The 15,668-nt window shown below is 38.8% G+C and overlaps 1 protein-coding gene across 2 annotated transcripts in view; it reads right to left on the bottom strand.

Moving 5' to 3' along the window:
• Positions 1–3,870: 3,870 nt before the first annotated feature.
• The window catches only part of atp6v1h (ATPase H+ transporting V1 subunit H), a 39,112-nt gene continuing 27,314 nt past the window's right edge, over positions 3,871–15,668 (bottom strand). For both annotated transcript variants that reach the window (XM_046851612.1, XM_046851611.1), the window contains 3 exons: positions 12,147–12,248; positions 10,299–10,412; positions 3,871–4,350 (listed from right to left, as the gene is read on the bottom strand). In XM_046851612.1, the coding sequence (XP_046707568.1) occupies positions 4,284–4,350; positions 10,299–10,412; positions 12,147–12,248 (283 nt within the window). In that variant the 3' untranslated portion in view covers positions 3,871–4,283. The remainder of the gene's footprint in view (positions 4,351–10,298; positions 10,413–12,146; positions 12,249–15,668) is intronic.

The following is a 15,668-nucleotide window of genomic DNA, read 5'->3' on the forward strand; positions in this document are numbered from 1 at the left end:
TATTTATTTTTTTTGGTTGGTTTTTTTTTTGGTTGGTTTTTTTTCTTCACTTACACACACACCATATTGGTCAAAACTTCCATCATCATTACACATGATCTTTCATCTCCGATCCTAAACCTGTCGAGACTGCGGCCAGAAAGCAGTGCATAAAGCCCACAGCATTTCAAGGTCCACAATCTGACATCAATTAATCCCAGATGTCTGCATCAACCAGTGCTAATAGGGTGGAAGGTTATTTCCAGCAGGACACACAAAAAGGGTTCTCACCTGTTAGCTACCAGCTCTATGACTTGTTTTCCATTTCAGCTAGAGTGTCTGTACACAAATTATATAGGTGCTGCAGCTGCTAGGGTCCCCCACGCACCGCACACACCCAGCATCTGCATTATGGTGCTGATGGCAGCATTTGGAGGTCATTTGGAAAATAGCATAAACAGAACTGCAACTAAAAAAAACACAAGACATGCTTTCAGGCAACATGCATCAAGTGCCATTATGTATAGTGGATATAATACAGCGAAATGATCAAGCACTATAAAGACCACATGACAGACAAGTAACTAAGTACAGACATCCATTTGAAGATTCGTATATAATCAAGCAGGATTGTTCCACTTCAGTTTTCACATATGTATATAGTAATAATGCACATACTACTGGTAGCAATGTTACTACTACTATTACTACTACTACTATTACTACTACTACTACTACTAATAATAATAATAATAAAGAACACAAAATGATAGAAACACGATGGACTAACTTCTTTCAAGCCAAACTGTAGGTTCATGCAGCTGATCAGTGGCTGTTCTAAGTGATATCCAAAACACCCACCTACACTCAGAGGTGGAAAGTAACGAATTACTTTAACTCGCGTTAGTGTTTGAGTGGGTTTTTTTGTGTAATTCTACTGTAGTTTTTAAAATGTACCATTTTACTTTGTTTTGTTCCATATATTGTAATTAACTACATTTGAAATCATATCTATTACAGAGTAAATAATGTAATTATAATATTAAAAAAAGACGTGAGCGATTAAGACCAGGCTGAAAGCGAAATGCCGTCAAATCAAAAGTTGTACGATCAATGTCTGATTTCTGAATTTGCGATTTCTCTCATTAGCATACATGACATAACAGAAAGTGCATAACTCACGTTAAGACTCGAGACATGGGTGGTGTTTTGATTTTAATAATTTTTTTCTGTTGCACTTTCATTTGTAAAGGGGGTTCTTTAAATTAAAATACAACTTCGTTTTAGATTTACAGTTGTGTTCAAAATTATTCAACCCCCAATGCTGTAAATGGTTTTAGGGAATTTAGTGTACATTTGTAATTGTATTCAGAATGAAATCCTACAAGGACTTCTTAAAGAACCATATGCAACTAAAATGACATCAATTAGTTTTGTAATACAGTAGTAAATGTTTCTTTTGTGAATTCTTCATTGACATAATTATTCAACCCCTTAAAGACTACCACTCTGAAGAACAGAGGTTCAATGAAGTGTTTTCAATCAGGTATTGAAAACACCTGTGGATATCAGGGAGCAGCAATAAAGCCTAATAAGCACCAATTAGGCAGCTTTAAAATGACTGTGATACTCAGCTCCTTCTAGACATTTACTGGTGTGGTTACAAACATGGTGAGGTCAAGAGAATGGTCCAGGAAGACAAGAGAACAGGTGATTACTCTTCACAGGAAGGGCAATGGCTATAAGAAGATTGCAAAGATGTTAAACATACCAAGAGACACCATAGGAAGCATCATTCGCAAATTCAAGGCAAAGGGCACTGTTGAAACGCTACCTGGTCGTGGCAGAAAGAAGATGCTGACTTCGACTGCTGTGCGCTACCTGAAGCATAGAGTGGAGAAAAGTCCCCGTGTGACTGCTGAGGAACTGAGAAAAGATTTGTCAGATGTGGGTACTGAAGTTTCTGCTCAGACAATACGGCGCACCCTGCGTAATGAAGGCCTCCATGCCAGAACTCCCAGGCGCACCCCCTTGCTGTCCCCAAAGAATAAGAAGAGTCGACTGCAGTATGCCAAAAGTCATGTGGACAAACCACAGAAGTTTTGGGATAGTGTTCTGTGGACTGATGAAACAAAATTAGAACTGTTTGGGCCCATGGATCAACGCTATGTTTGGAGGAGGAAGAACAAGGCCTATGAAGAAAAGAACACCTTGCCTACTGTGAAGCATGGCGGGGGGTCAATCATGCTTTGGGGCTGTTTTGCTTCTGCAGGTACTGGGAAGCTTCAGCGTGTGCAAGGTACCATGAATTCTCTTCAGTACCAGGAGATATTGGATGACAATGTGATGCAGTCCGTCACAAACCTGAGGCTTGGAAGGCGTTGGACCTTTCAACAGGACAATGATCCCAAGCATACCTCCAAGTCCACTAGAGCATGGTTGCAGATTAAAGGCTGGAACATTTTGAAGTGGCCATCGCAGTCACCAGACTTAAATCCAATTGAGAACCTCTGGTGGGACTTAAAGAAAGCAGTTGCAGTGCGCAAGCCTAAGAATGTGACTGAACTGGAGGCTTTTGCCCATGATGAATGGGCGAAGATACCCGTAGATCGCTGCAAGACACTTGTGTCAAGCTATGCTTCACGTTTAAAAGCTGTTATTACTGTAAAAGGATGTTGTACTAGGTACTAAGATTGAATGTCACTTGGGGGTTGAATAAAACTGATAATGATGTGAGCTCAGAAAAGACATTTGTGGTTATTTCATTATAAATGTTATGTTATATTTGTCTGACCTACACGTGCCTCTTTGATTTAATTGTAAGCAGGATGACTGAATGATCATAATCAATGTCAAACCGACCAAAACAATCAATTTCAGTGGGGGTTGAATAATTTTGAACACAACTGTATATCCCCTTATCCCTTTTAAGCTGCACTAGAACCCTATAGAACCCCATAAGTACATTTATTCAAGTAGAATATTTTAATACTCTTTCCACCTCTGCCTACTGAACCTAGACTTGATCTAGTTTGCTTCTCTGACACATTCATAGCACGTCACCAACATCCGGGGGTGTGCTGATTATTTACTGCATCAGAATTTATTCGCACAAAATTACTTCAACGCTGCAACAGGCCCGTTCTCTAAAATAATGTCAACAGGATTGGGGGGGTGGGGGGTGGGGGTGGGAGAGACACACAACCTCATTATGATCTCTATCAGAGTGTTAACCTTCCATTTCCCCACAGCGTGTGGTTTGATGAGGAGACGCACATCATATTCATTAAACCCTTTTCTACCTGCAGCATGGAGTACGATTTCTCTTCAGTGCTTCTGAATACACCGGGCTGTGCCGGGAATTTGTAAGTTATTCGTGATACTAGGGTTATGCAGTTCTCCTACGACTGATGCGCAGGCAATACCGAAAGATTACACTAAACAATATACAGCGATATTAGTATAAAATTTTTCTCCATCGGCGAGTCAAGTAAACAAGTTTAGATGATATACAGAGAAAAAGGTAAGTAATGCATAGCAAAGCTTTCAGATTTATGGATAAATGCTTTAGACAGATGTTTCCTCTAATGCCAGTTTAGCAGTAATGTAACCAATTCGGTTATTAATGAATGCGGAAACGAATAGGAATTAAATTAAAGTTGGAATAAGGTCCGTGCACGAGGATCTCGCAGCACTAATCGAGTCTTCTAACTGATTTTTACCTTCACAGACACAAAATAGGATGCTTGGGAGGAGGACCTGCTTGGGTGTCTGGTTCAGGAGCTCAATAAAGTTGTTCTAAAAAGAAAAATGAAGAGCGTGACCCCAGAGTTCAAACATCACTGGGGGAAAAAAAACAGATATGAAATAAAGGTACAGTATATCACACAATTTGGTTCATTAATTTAACCTTTATTGGAATGCATCCTCGTATTACACACAAGACATAAATAACACGGCATATCAGTCACTTTGGGAACCATTTCATAATATTTCTGAATATTCTGAATATTCAATATTCCTATGAAAATCAAGTTAAAGCCCCTGTATTTAATGGCTGCACACGGAAAAACTGAAAGAGGACTGCAAGCGTATACACTTACTGATGTGTAGCGTATATACACTAATCATGCTCTGTTAACTCAGTGAGCCTGGGGTTGGTTAAGTTACTCTTATGAACACAAACACACATCAACACAGAGTGGATCAAGGGTTTTTTTTCCCCCTCACAATGCAGCAATAACAGACACTCACACAACATCCACTGATGCAAACACGAACGCTTGGAGAGAGAGAAAAAGAGTTCAGCTGCGGGCGGCCACAGCCGGTGTGGACTGCTCTGTGGACTGCAGCTGTTTGCCCAGATACTCCCTGCAAAACAAGACACAATCGTTAAACCCTTTCACCTCGTTCCCTGTTGCTTCCAGCTTTATGGATTTCTTGAAATCGGCTGCAGGTATGTAGTTTGGGGCGGCGCTGGATCTTTTCAGCCACTTATTTTAACGGAGTTAAAGAAGTAATTTGTGGACTGACAAAGAGATGTTAATTACAGTCTCACTTTCAAAGGCGCCGCATTGTGACCTGCGTACAAGCTGAATGCAACCGCATCCAACTCTGCATTTCTGAATAATCTTTTATGGAAACGTTATGTTCCAGGATAGAAAGCTGGAGAAAAAAAAAAAGGCCACTTTCATAAGCAAGACACAATAGCATTTGGATTTCGTACTGTGTGAAAACGCTTCCTAGTTAAAAGCTTTAAAAGCCCCTAAAAGCCCGCCATCTTGAAGTCTAAAATATTCGTGCCTTCCGGCTCATTTTGTCTGAACGAATGACTCAAAAAAACAACAAAAAAAAAACAAGGAAATGCGCTTGCATTATTGCATGTCTGCACTCTTGTTCTTAGGAAGATATTACAAAGCATTTTTTAAATAAAAAATAAAAAAAATAAAAAAAACCTGCACATGTTTATCGAATAATCCAGACAGGAACTATCAAATAAGTAAACAAAACAAACACACACACACACACACACACACACACACACACACACACACACACACACACACACACACACACAAATAAATAAATAAATGCATACTCTGAGTATACTTTTATTATTCCATTATGCTAGATTTTTGTTAAATTCGTAAAAAACTGATCGCAATATTAAGAATTATTCTCAATATCATTAGCAATTCACAGCTCATTCACAGGGACTTAGATGGCAGATGCTCCATTTAATCTAATACTAATAAAAACTAATTCGGTCATTCGCTTTCGGTCAGTAAGTAGAATCTTCCGAGTGATGCATTCTAATTAAACCATTTAATCTCTGTCGCTGCAGCAAAATACAGGATTTTTCTAAAGTCACAACCCATCAAACAGCTGCTGGGGCAAAAAGAAAGTAAAAAAACGTGATAATAGCATGCTCCTGATAGTCCCAGAGAAAGTGAGACATTGCCTAAAAGAGCTCCAGCGGTGCTCCAACCTCAATCGCAACACAAGCTAAAAGACCACGAACACACAGCACGAGCTAAAGAGCTTCATGACCTCTTCGGATGGAGCGAGAAAGCCATGTTTATGCTTTGTAAGACTCTGAGAGCTCCCGAACGCTTACAAAAAGTCACTGAGACGTTTGAAGATTATATCGCTTTCCATCTCTTTAAGCAGTACGAACAATCCCACACCGATGCCAATTTAATAAGATGACAATAAGCACGTGTCAGTCACAAAGAACATAGACCCAGGCATCCAGAGAAGACAATCTGTGCTATATATAAACAGTGCACTTCAGCACGAACATCTGCTAGAAGAACAAATCCATAGCATCAATTACGCCAGCGCGCATCCGCGATGGTCTGAGGCTAATGGAGAAGTGGTCTACCTGTGACTCTCCCGTGTGTGAAATATAAAAGCCATAAAATAGAGACATGTGCTATAAGTAAAAACGCTTTTCGAATTTTCGTTTTCCAAACCCCCTGTTTGCGCACTCCAAATTGAACTCAGGTGCATCATGTTTGCTTTAATTATGTTGAAATAACTTGAATTGCACATGATTTAGGAAGGCAAACACTTGAATTTACCAAGCCATGGAACTTGGCCAAGGAACTCTCCATATCAAACAGTGAATACCATTAAAAACAAAACAAACAAAACATACACAACCACCAGGACGGGTAATTTTGTTCTATGAAAGTACTGAGTGGCTTTACTCTGAAATGATTAATCTAATGGGCACTTACAGCATTACTGTCCATCAATCACGGTGCTATTTCCTTAAAAATAAGAATAGAAAGACGGAACTTGTAAATTTGGCATACTGTACAGTGCTGTGAAAAAGTGTTTGCCCCCTTCCTGATTTCTAATTCTTTCGCATGTTTGTCACATTTTAATGTTTCAGATCATCAAACTAATTGAGAAAAAAAATGGCTTTATAACCTTTTCCAGACTGATAGCTCTCAATTATTTTCAATCTCATTTGTTTCTGAATTTCTTTGGATCTCGGCATGATGTCTAGCTTTTAAGGATCTTTTGGTCTACTTCACTTTATCAGGCAGGTCCAATTTAAGATATTTCTTGATTGTGAACAGGTGTGGCAGTAATCAGGCTGGGGTGTGACTAGAGAAATTGAACTCAGGTGAGATAAACCACAGTTTTAACAGGGGGCAAACACTTTTTCACACGGGGCCATGTCATTTTGGATTTTGTTTACCCTCAATAATAAAAACCTTCATTTAAAAACTGCATGTTGTTTTCACTTGTGGTATCTTTTACTAATATTTAAATTAGATGATCTGAAACATTAAAGTGTGACAAACATGCGAAAAACAATAAGAAATCAGAAAGGGGGGCCAACACTTTTTCACACCACTGTATGTGTTTTAAGGTGATGTTTTAAAAATGCATCATGTCTGTGTGTGTCTGATGTCACCTGGAAGTGAATGCCATAGTTTTCCGTAATTATACGATACTATTAGATCACTGTGAGGATTGTTGACTGAAATATTTAATAAATTATATATGATATAAATCGTATTTAGTGTGGACAGGCACAATATGGACAAAGGTTTGTGGACACCTGAGCGTGACATTTGTTTCTGCTTTTTTGAAAACCCCTTTCCACATTGGTTACAATAACCTCCACTCTTCTGGGAAGATGCTCCACTAGATTGGTGGATATTTCAATTAAATTTGAGTCTTTTTGTATAGCGCTTTTTACAATAACAACGTAATAAGGTTATATAAAAGAATGCGCAAGTTACAAAAAGAATATTGCCTATAGACTGTGGCGGGAAAAAAAACTCCCTGAGTCGGTATGAGGAAGACACCTTGAGAGGAACCAGACATAAAAGGGAACACGTCCTCATCTGGCCATGAGAGTGTTGCTGATGTAGGGTGAGGAGGCCTGGGGTGCAGTCAGCATTCCAATTCATCCTAATGAGAACTTATATAAACCTTATCTTCATGGAGCTTGTGTTGTGCACAAAGGCACTTTCATGCTGGAACAGGTTCGGTGTGCCTCCGACTTAGTGGTAACCGTATGGACAAGACGATAATGAAGATAAATGGCTGGAAAAGTCAGATGTCCCAATACTTTTGTCCATTTAGTGTATTTACCCAATGCATAAAAGCTGACCTCTGGACCAGATAGTGTTACACAAGCTCCTCTGTATAGACTGTTTAGCATTCCATGTCTATAATGTCTAGATAAATCCTTACACATACGTATCAGTGCTATTACCTTGTTCTCTCTAGATTAAATTGAAGTTCTATTTGTAATGAAAATAAATTCAATGTATAAACCGGGTATTTAAATGCTACGGTTTAAAAAAAATCTCTTGACTAGTGGATACGTGCCACACAATTTCCTTTTTCTTTTTTTTTTTTTTTTTTTTTTAGACACGAAAAACTTTCTTTCGGCTGCTCCCATTAGGGGTCGCCACAGCGGATCATCCGCATGTTTGATTGGGCACATGTTTTTACGCTGGATGCCCTTCCTAACGCAACCCTCCCCATTTATCCGGGCTTGGGACCGGCACTAAGAGTGGCTGGGGTTGGTTCCCTGACCGGGGTTCAAACCCGGGCCGCAGCGGTGAGAGCGCCGCATCCTAACCACTAGACCACCAGGGAAACTTTTTTAACATGAACTTAGATAAAATTGTGTATAGCAGAGATAGTGTAATAATTAAAGGTAGTGATATACTCGGAGCACCAATAGCAGCAGATAATTGTTATAGAAATATCTATTTTTAATAATTTGATGTAATTTTCATAATAGGAGGATCATTGAATCATTGAGTCCATTTGGATATAAATTCATTGCTTATTTATGGACTGTGTGGCACACAAATGGAAAATCTTGGATGCATATTTGTTTATTTTGTTGTTGTTGGCAGGTTCTCAGGGACAATCAAACTTGAGGCTATTTACTTTAACCATCCACACTGAGCCAAGATGAGCCAGTCCTGAGAATAGAGCAATATCCTTGACGGGCGAAATCAATTCTACACACACGGACTAAAGTGATACTGTGGTACGTTTACAAATTTTTGAGAAAGCAAATATTTGTGCTCTTCTTATTTATTTATTTTTGAATGCTTTTAGTCAACAACAGCAACAGCGTGGGCATCAAAAACTGAACGATTTCCGAGACGCGCATTTACCAAGAAGTGCATCTTTAACTCGAGTGCTTCGTGATAAAACGGTGGTTTCCTGAATGCCACGTTTTGAGATTTTCACTGACAAATGGAGCTCTTTTAAAAGGTTTAATATAGTAAAGTATCTGTTAGAAAAAGATAAAATAAAATCAGGTTTAAAGAACTAGTGACCCATGGGTATGTAAGGATCCTGGAAATATTACAGGATGTGCTGTTGTACAACCCCAAAGACAACCCTGAATATCTTCCAATAACCACGTGGCCAGACGGAGTGTTAATTCCTCCTATGCCAGAGCAATTTGCAGACGTTTACTATTTAGATTTTCATAATTGATCAGTTATAGTTACACTTTTTTTACACTGTAGTTCCATTATTCATCGATAATACGACCCCAAATCCAAAAAAGTTGGGACACTGTGTAAAATCAGAGTTTCTGCAGGTTTCACAAAGTCAAATGTAAGACTTTTTAAGACCTTTGAAAGAACATTACGAATACAATTTAAAACCCAGATCGCATCAAAAACACACACAAAAAAAAAAAAGTTAGCAGCTGGCCTTAACCAAGTCCTTAATTCATTTTTTTAATAAATTTTTCAAGCCAAGTATCACTAAATTTGCACATTCCAAAGGCTGAAAAATAAAATCTGTTTCAGTCTGTGGTACAATTCGAAACAGATTCGCACAAATAACACAAAGCCGATTGCTCGTTGCATGTTTTAGTAGTAATACAGCAAATTATATTTGGACTAGCACAAGAAAAAAACCTTTTAAAGTCCTGCGGGAGAATATCAACAATACCCGTTCAAAATGATTTAAAACCTTAAACAGCAAATTTTAAAACAATTTTAAAGCCTAAAATTTCTATTTTTATATTTAAGATTTTTTTTTTTTTACTTTACTTTTTGCAGATTGGAAAAATGACCTAATTTTTTCCCTTAAAATGGTATATAATTCTCAGTTAAAACATTTTAGATGTTCTTTTGTTTGACTGTAAATTGAATATGGATTTATGGGATTTGCAAATCAATCTATTCTGGTTTTATTTACATTTTAAACAGCGTCCCCGACTTTGTAAATTGGGGACACTGTAGATACATTTTATTTTGTCAAGCCAACGAATTATAAAAAAAATTCATTTCCTAATCAGCTTCTCTCATCTCATCTCACATTTTTTAACAAGAAAAAAATGCAGCTTGTTACATGTGACAGAGAAGCCACATAGAGCCATGCCTCTTGTCTTTAAGACTCCCTCATGGTGGAAAACTGTACATAAACATCGAACAAATCTCCTCCATAATTCACCATATTAATAATGATTTATTGTTTATGTGTGTTAATAGCTCGCTTTATTTTTAGCCTTAGATTACTCGGATCATCTGCCGAACTAGTCCCTGTGACTTAGTTGTAACTATAGAAACGCAAATGGATTAAAATTAGCACAGTAATATAAACCCATCGTTGGAATGACTGCCAGCACATCCGTCAGCGCTTGAACCCACATCTTCTGACTTGACCATTAATCATCCTGTACTGTGCATGTAACGACTGATTGCATTGCTTCAGCCTCTTACATCGGCGGGTCGGGTTCCTGTTGCGCCGGTTTTTAAACACTGCGCCTGACATTTGAAATGACCTCGACTGCTGACGAACTCGGAACTTACCAGTTATGGACCATCAGCTTCTGAACGGCGAGTAGAGCGTTGTAGCGCACCAGTTGGTCCTCGTGATGCATGTGGTTCATCACAAGTTGCTTCCCACCCAGCTGTTCAATCACCCTGATAAGGATATGAAAAAAAAAAGTGAGGAGCCAAAGTAAAATAATGAGTGCAGGGCAGAGACTGAGATAAATTACAGAGAATGGAGCAGTTAATTAGAAGTAACATAGCATTTAAAAATGACAGAACGCTCCGAACCCATCAACAACGAAGAGACACAACACACGGTGTAATATAATCTGCATTCCGGCAAAGTGAATCAATTAAATGTAAGTCAATTAAGTGATTCGACGACGGCACACTCGAGCTCAAGATTATTTCGGAGAAGTCCGCATTAGCGGCGCGTCGATATTGTAATGGATACGATGAAAAGGTCCAGATATTTCTGCTGTGAAGATAATTACATTTTTTTTTTTTGCCAAAGTCACTTCATATTACCAAAACATCTCATTTCAAGAGTCATTCAGTTGAGCATAAAGGCGCTGTATTAAAATGCCTCGTTTGATAATCACTGGCAAGTCACACTATTAATTTTCAACGCGTCCATTTGGGAGCATTTGAAACACTCTGCTTATACAGTAGAAGAAGCACTGCTGAGTGTGGAAATGGCACTGCCGGGTATCAGTCATTTTTTATTAATTACAGAGCGTTGATGCAATTTTTTTTTTGTGAGAAACTCATTGGTCAGACGATAAAACAGAACAAAATAAATGTTCGAAGTTCATTTAGAATAAACAAATGCCATTTTATATGTTTATTAAAAAAAAAAAAACACACAATCGATGCTAAATGTAATACCTGGGTGGTAAGGGAAAATGAAATAGGAATAATTATCCTGAATAATTCCTGATATCCAGCAGGGCAGAACTACGAGACTAAATTGCTTTGAAGTGAGTCAATTAAAGGTTTAGTACAAGAGGTGATTCATAACAGTGAGCACCTATGGAGAGCACTGAACTTCCTGGAAAGACTGGGGCATTGTTGAGAGCAGAGTAAATATGCACCCCTGTGGTGGTCACCCACAGAAAATAATCAGCAGTAGAGTCTCTTCGTACTTCACAAAAAAAAAATCGCATCCTGTTGGGCGGTTGGAATGGAAACAATTCATCGGCAGGGTGGTTTTGATTGACGTTATCACTTAGATGTTTAATACTGTCCAATAAAAACACAAGGACTTCTTTTATTCCTGTGCCAATGTCACAGTACCATTTTAGATAGATAGATAGATAGATAGATAGATAGATAGATAGATAGATAGATAGATAGATAGATAGATAGATAGATAGATAGATAGATAGATAGATAGATATGCGTAAAAAGACCAATATTATGGTTAATTTTCGTTAGATCATACACAGACATAAAGCAGTGCGAGAGGAGTGAATGAATCCTGTGCATCTTTACTGCTTCTCAATTACTGATAATGAAGCTGTCGAGGTCGTATTATTATTTTTTTTCAATTTTAAAATCATCCGGTGCCTCTATCGAAAATTGCCATATTCACCATACGAGTTAAACGACACACACAATTATCCATTCAGCTCAACGGGGTCAATAGGAAATGTTGACAATTGCGGCCTCGCTCGGTATGCAACTGTGACTGCATGTTACTATGGTTACGGTTGTTTAAAAGACGGCATGTTCGTATAGGGCGCTGAGTAAACTGACCGGAATTACCCGCGCGTTCAACTGTTTAAACGCACCGCTAATATTTGCACTGTCGCAAAAAACGATTATGCAAATTATAGAGATTTACGCTGGTGTGTCTGTGGAAGGGGTGGTGGATCGGCTTACCTTTTGCCGCGAGGGTAATGCCTTACATACTCTCCCACATCGTGAGCAGCCACAGCAATAACCTGGGGGTCATCAGACCGCTCAAGCAGCCTGGTCAGAATCCTGGAACACAGCAAAACAAATATAAACTCAGGTGTCTGGGGGAAAATAAGCGCAAAAATACAGATTTCGAGGTCAATGCTTCCAACACTGTTTGAGATGATCTTAATAAAAACCTGGCAGAATTCTATTACAAACCACACAATGACATGTAATAACAGCTTGTATGACAAAAGGTGCTCTAACGACAGACAATTAGAGAAAATTACTGTTCTGCTTATGTCATCAGTCAGCTCGGTTTATAAAATAAAATGTCGCATAAACAGAAAAAAAAAGCTTTTGGTTCACTAGCGCCACTGTTATGGCAACAGGAATGACTTCAAAAACATGAAGAAAAAGAGTCATGGATGCGTATTAAAAGAAAAAAAAGAGAAAAAAAACACGGCGACATGAATGCCAATTCTTCAAAGTGTACTCATGTGATAAGGATGCACAAAGCCCGCATTTTATCCGCGATTTCTTTCCATGCTGTTTCCCTTTTTTGCCCTGTCATGATACAACTCTGATGAGACATCAAAGAGATTCGGCTCTCTCGGCTGCCACGGTTCAAAAATCCGCTCGGCTTTTTTTTTTTTTTGTCCCGTATTTAGTCCCTCGTGATCAACGGTTTCTCTTATGTTCGATTTTTGTCCCGGGGAAACACGTAGAAAAAAAAAAAGTTTAAGTGAGTCAAACCTATCAGATCTCTTTCCTTGTAATATGTGGCCTATTTCAGGCACAGCAGAAATGTAGATTAAAGTGTTAGCTCAACCGCAAGATAAAATACTACTTCATTCATCAAGAAGGATGTTCTTTATAATAGCCCTGGTTCAAAGCGGTAAGAGAATAATAGCATGTGATTTTAGATGTAAAGGACACATAAAGCAGCAGGACTTCTGCCAGGATTAGAAGAGAGATCGCAAACAACAGGCCAAGAAAAGCCTGAGGCTGCAATCGCAAGGAGCATTGGTAATTAGAACAATTGTACAAGAATGCATAATGGCTTATGGACAAAGAGAGACATCCATTATAACAAAAGAGACGTTCGGAAAATTAACTACAAGTGCTGGAGTATAGGATGAAGGACAGGATCGACTAAGATAAAAGAAATTATAAGTGTATTAAAAGGAAGCCAGGACTGATTAAGGAGACAGGAGTGATGAGTGAGATGAGATACATAAATTACGGCGTGCCAAAAGGGCTAGAAGGAGTCATGATTAATGATTTCAATTACTGAAAGGATTTACTTTTCTTGTGCTGCAGTTTCGAATAATGTACCTCCAAACCCAAGAGAATGGCTGCGTAGAACTTTCGTTTTAATCCACCATATTGCTTATAAACACACAAGCAGCCTTAACACTCAAACCACTCACAAGTGGCATTAATAACATTGATTATCTCATTACACTGGGACCTTTCGAGAGGCCAAACTGCGATGGCTTAAAGACTGCGCATCACAACACTAAAAGGTATCGTGAGGTGCTCCTGGTACACAGTAGTGAGCACCTTTCAAAAGTAGTCCAAGGACAGATAATCACTGAACTGGCCAGAGGGTCACAGGTGCCAAAGGCCCAATGATGGGCAATCTCGTCTGGTCCATTTTGTGCTATTGTAGCAAAAATTGTTGAAAAGGTTCGCTATGATAAAGGTGTCGGAACACACAATGCATCACAGCTCACTGTGTTTTCCCGGACTGCATAGCTGCCAACACCAGAAGAATCCTGCGAGCATCAGAACTGGATCATGGAGCGATGGAGGAAAAGAACATGGTCTAATGAGGTACATTTCTTTGTACGAAACAGGCGTGTGTGGACTACATGTAGAAAAAGTGCCCACACACTGGTTCTCATACACATTCCTATGTTGTTTGTTCAGTGTCTATAGGGTCTTTACGATGAGAGGATGTAAGATAAATGGAATGTCTTTGTCTAGGATCACACATCTCTGGTTATTATACTTATATATATTATACTTTCTCGAACAGGAACAGTTTTAGGGTAGGTTTTTTCCAATGTGTATATATACACTTGTCTGTTATCTGCATTAAACTGAAGAAGAACATATGCGCCATTTCTGATCAGAGAAGGCACCACGGGCATCGATGATCACATGAGAAACCTCTCCAAGAATTAATATTTGTTTGGGCATGATTAAAATCTAACAATACTTTTAACGCATCATCTGAATAAACTGTTGCAGCCCAGTTACACCCCAACAAAAATTTGACAAAGAGCACAGGCTGTTGACTTTGCCTCCAAATCATCTACATCTCAATCTGTTGGAACATCAGTTGAAAGTGTTGGAAAAACATGTCCGATCCTTAAATGTACAGGACTTAAAGGATTTGCTGTTAATGTCTTGGTGCAAGATATACCACATTGCAAAATGTTTGCAGACACCTGACTATACTTTCCTGCTATATGTGGTTCTTCTCCAAACTGTTACCACAAAGCCGGAGACACACAATTGTATAGGACGTCTTTGGATGCGGTATAAAACTATTTCGCGTTCACACAAACTTGGAAACCCGAACCAGTTCCAGAATGGCAATGCATAAAGCGAGATCCATGAAGATATGGTTTACATGGTTTGGAGAGAAAGATCTTGAGTGGCCTGCTATAGAGCTCTAATCTCCACCCTACTAAGACCTGATAAGGACCAGTTGATTTTCACGTTTCTCATATATATATATTAGTATTATGCAGATACAGCCCTAGGATTTTGGTTCATGTTCACAGCAAACATCACAATGGGGAAAAAGTGGCATGTTGCTCCAAATAGGCTGGTTTTAGTATTTCAAAAACTGTTTATTTTCACACACAACCGTCTCAGGTGTTCACAGGAAACAGTACAAAAACTAAAAGTGTATTTGATAAGATCAAACCTTAAGGTAGATAGGCTACAACAGCAAAAAAAAGAACATCAGGTCTAATTTTTGTCTCCCGTGAGCAGAAATCTGGGGCCATTGTGGGCACCAAACTCAGTTGAAAATTAGAACGGGGAAAAAAAAAAAAAACCCACCTGGTCTATTTTTTTTTTTTTTTTTCAGTTTTTAACTGTTAGGTTTGAGTAAGTCAATGCCCATGTGTCTCATGCTGATCTCTCTGATCAGCAAGGTTCAGCCTACAGACCCTCAGCACACAGGTAGTGTTCTATTTAAACTCTTGTGTGGAAATCTCAGAAGATCACCAGTACTCAAACCAGCTCATCCTCAACAACAATGCTGCAATGCTTAAAGTAAACCTTTCCCCGTTTTGCATTGTGCTGCTCCCGCATGACTGGCTGATTGGCTACCTGAATAATGAGCGGGTTTACAGGTGAGCGTCTATATTAAGTAATAGACAGAAAGAGAGAAAACAAACAGCATATTCTACTGTACACTGTGCATACTTATCACTTATCTGTTATCGTAAAATCCATTACAAAAAAAAAAGATTAATCCAC

The sequence above is a fragment of the Silurus meridionalis genome, chromosome 6 (genome assembly GCF_014805685.1).
Source record: "Silurus meridionalis isolate SWU-2019-XX chromosome 6, ASM1480568v1, whole genome shotgun sequence".
NCBI lineage: Eukaryota > Metazoa > Chordata > Actinopteri > Siluriformes > Siluridae > Silurus > Silurus meridionalis.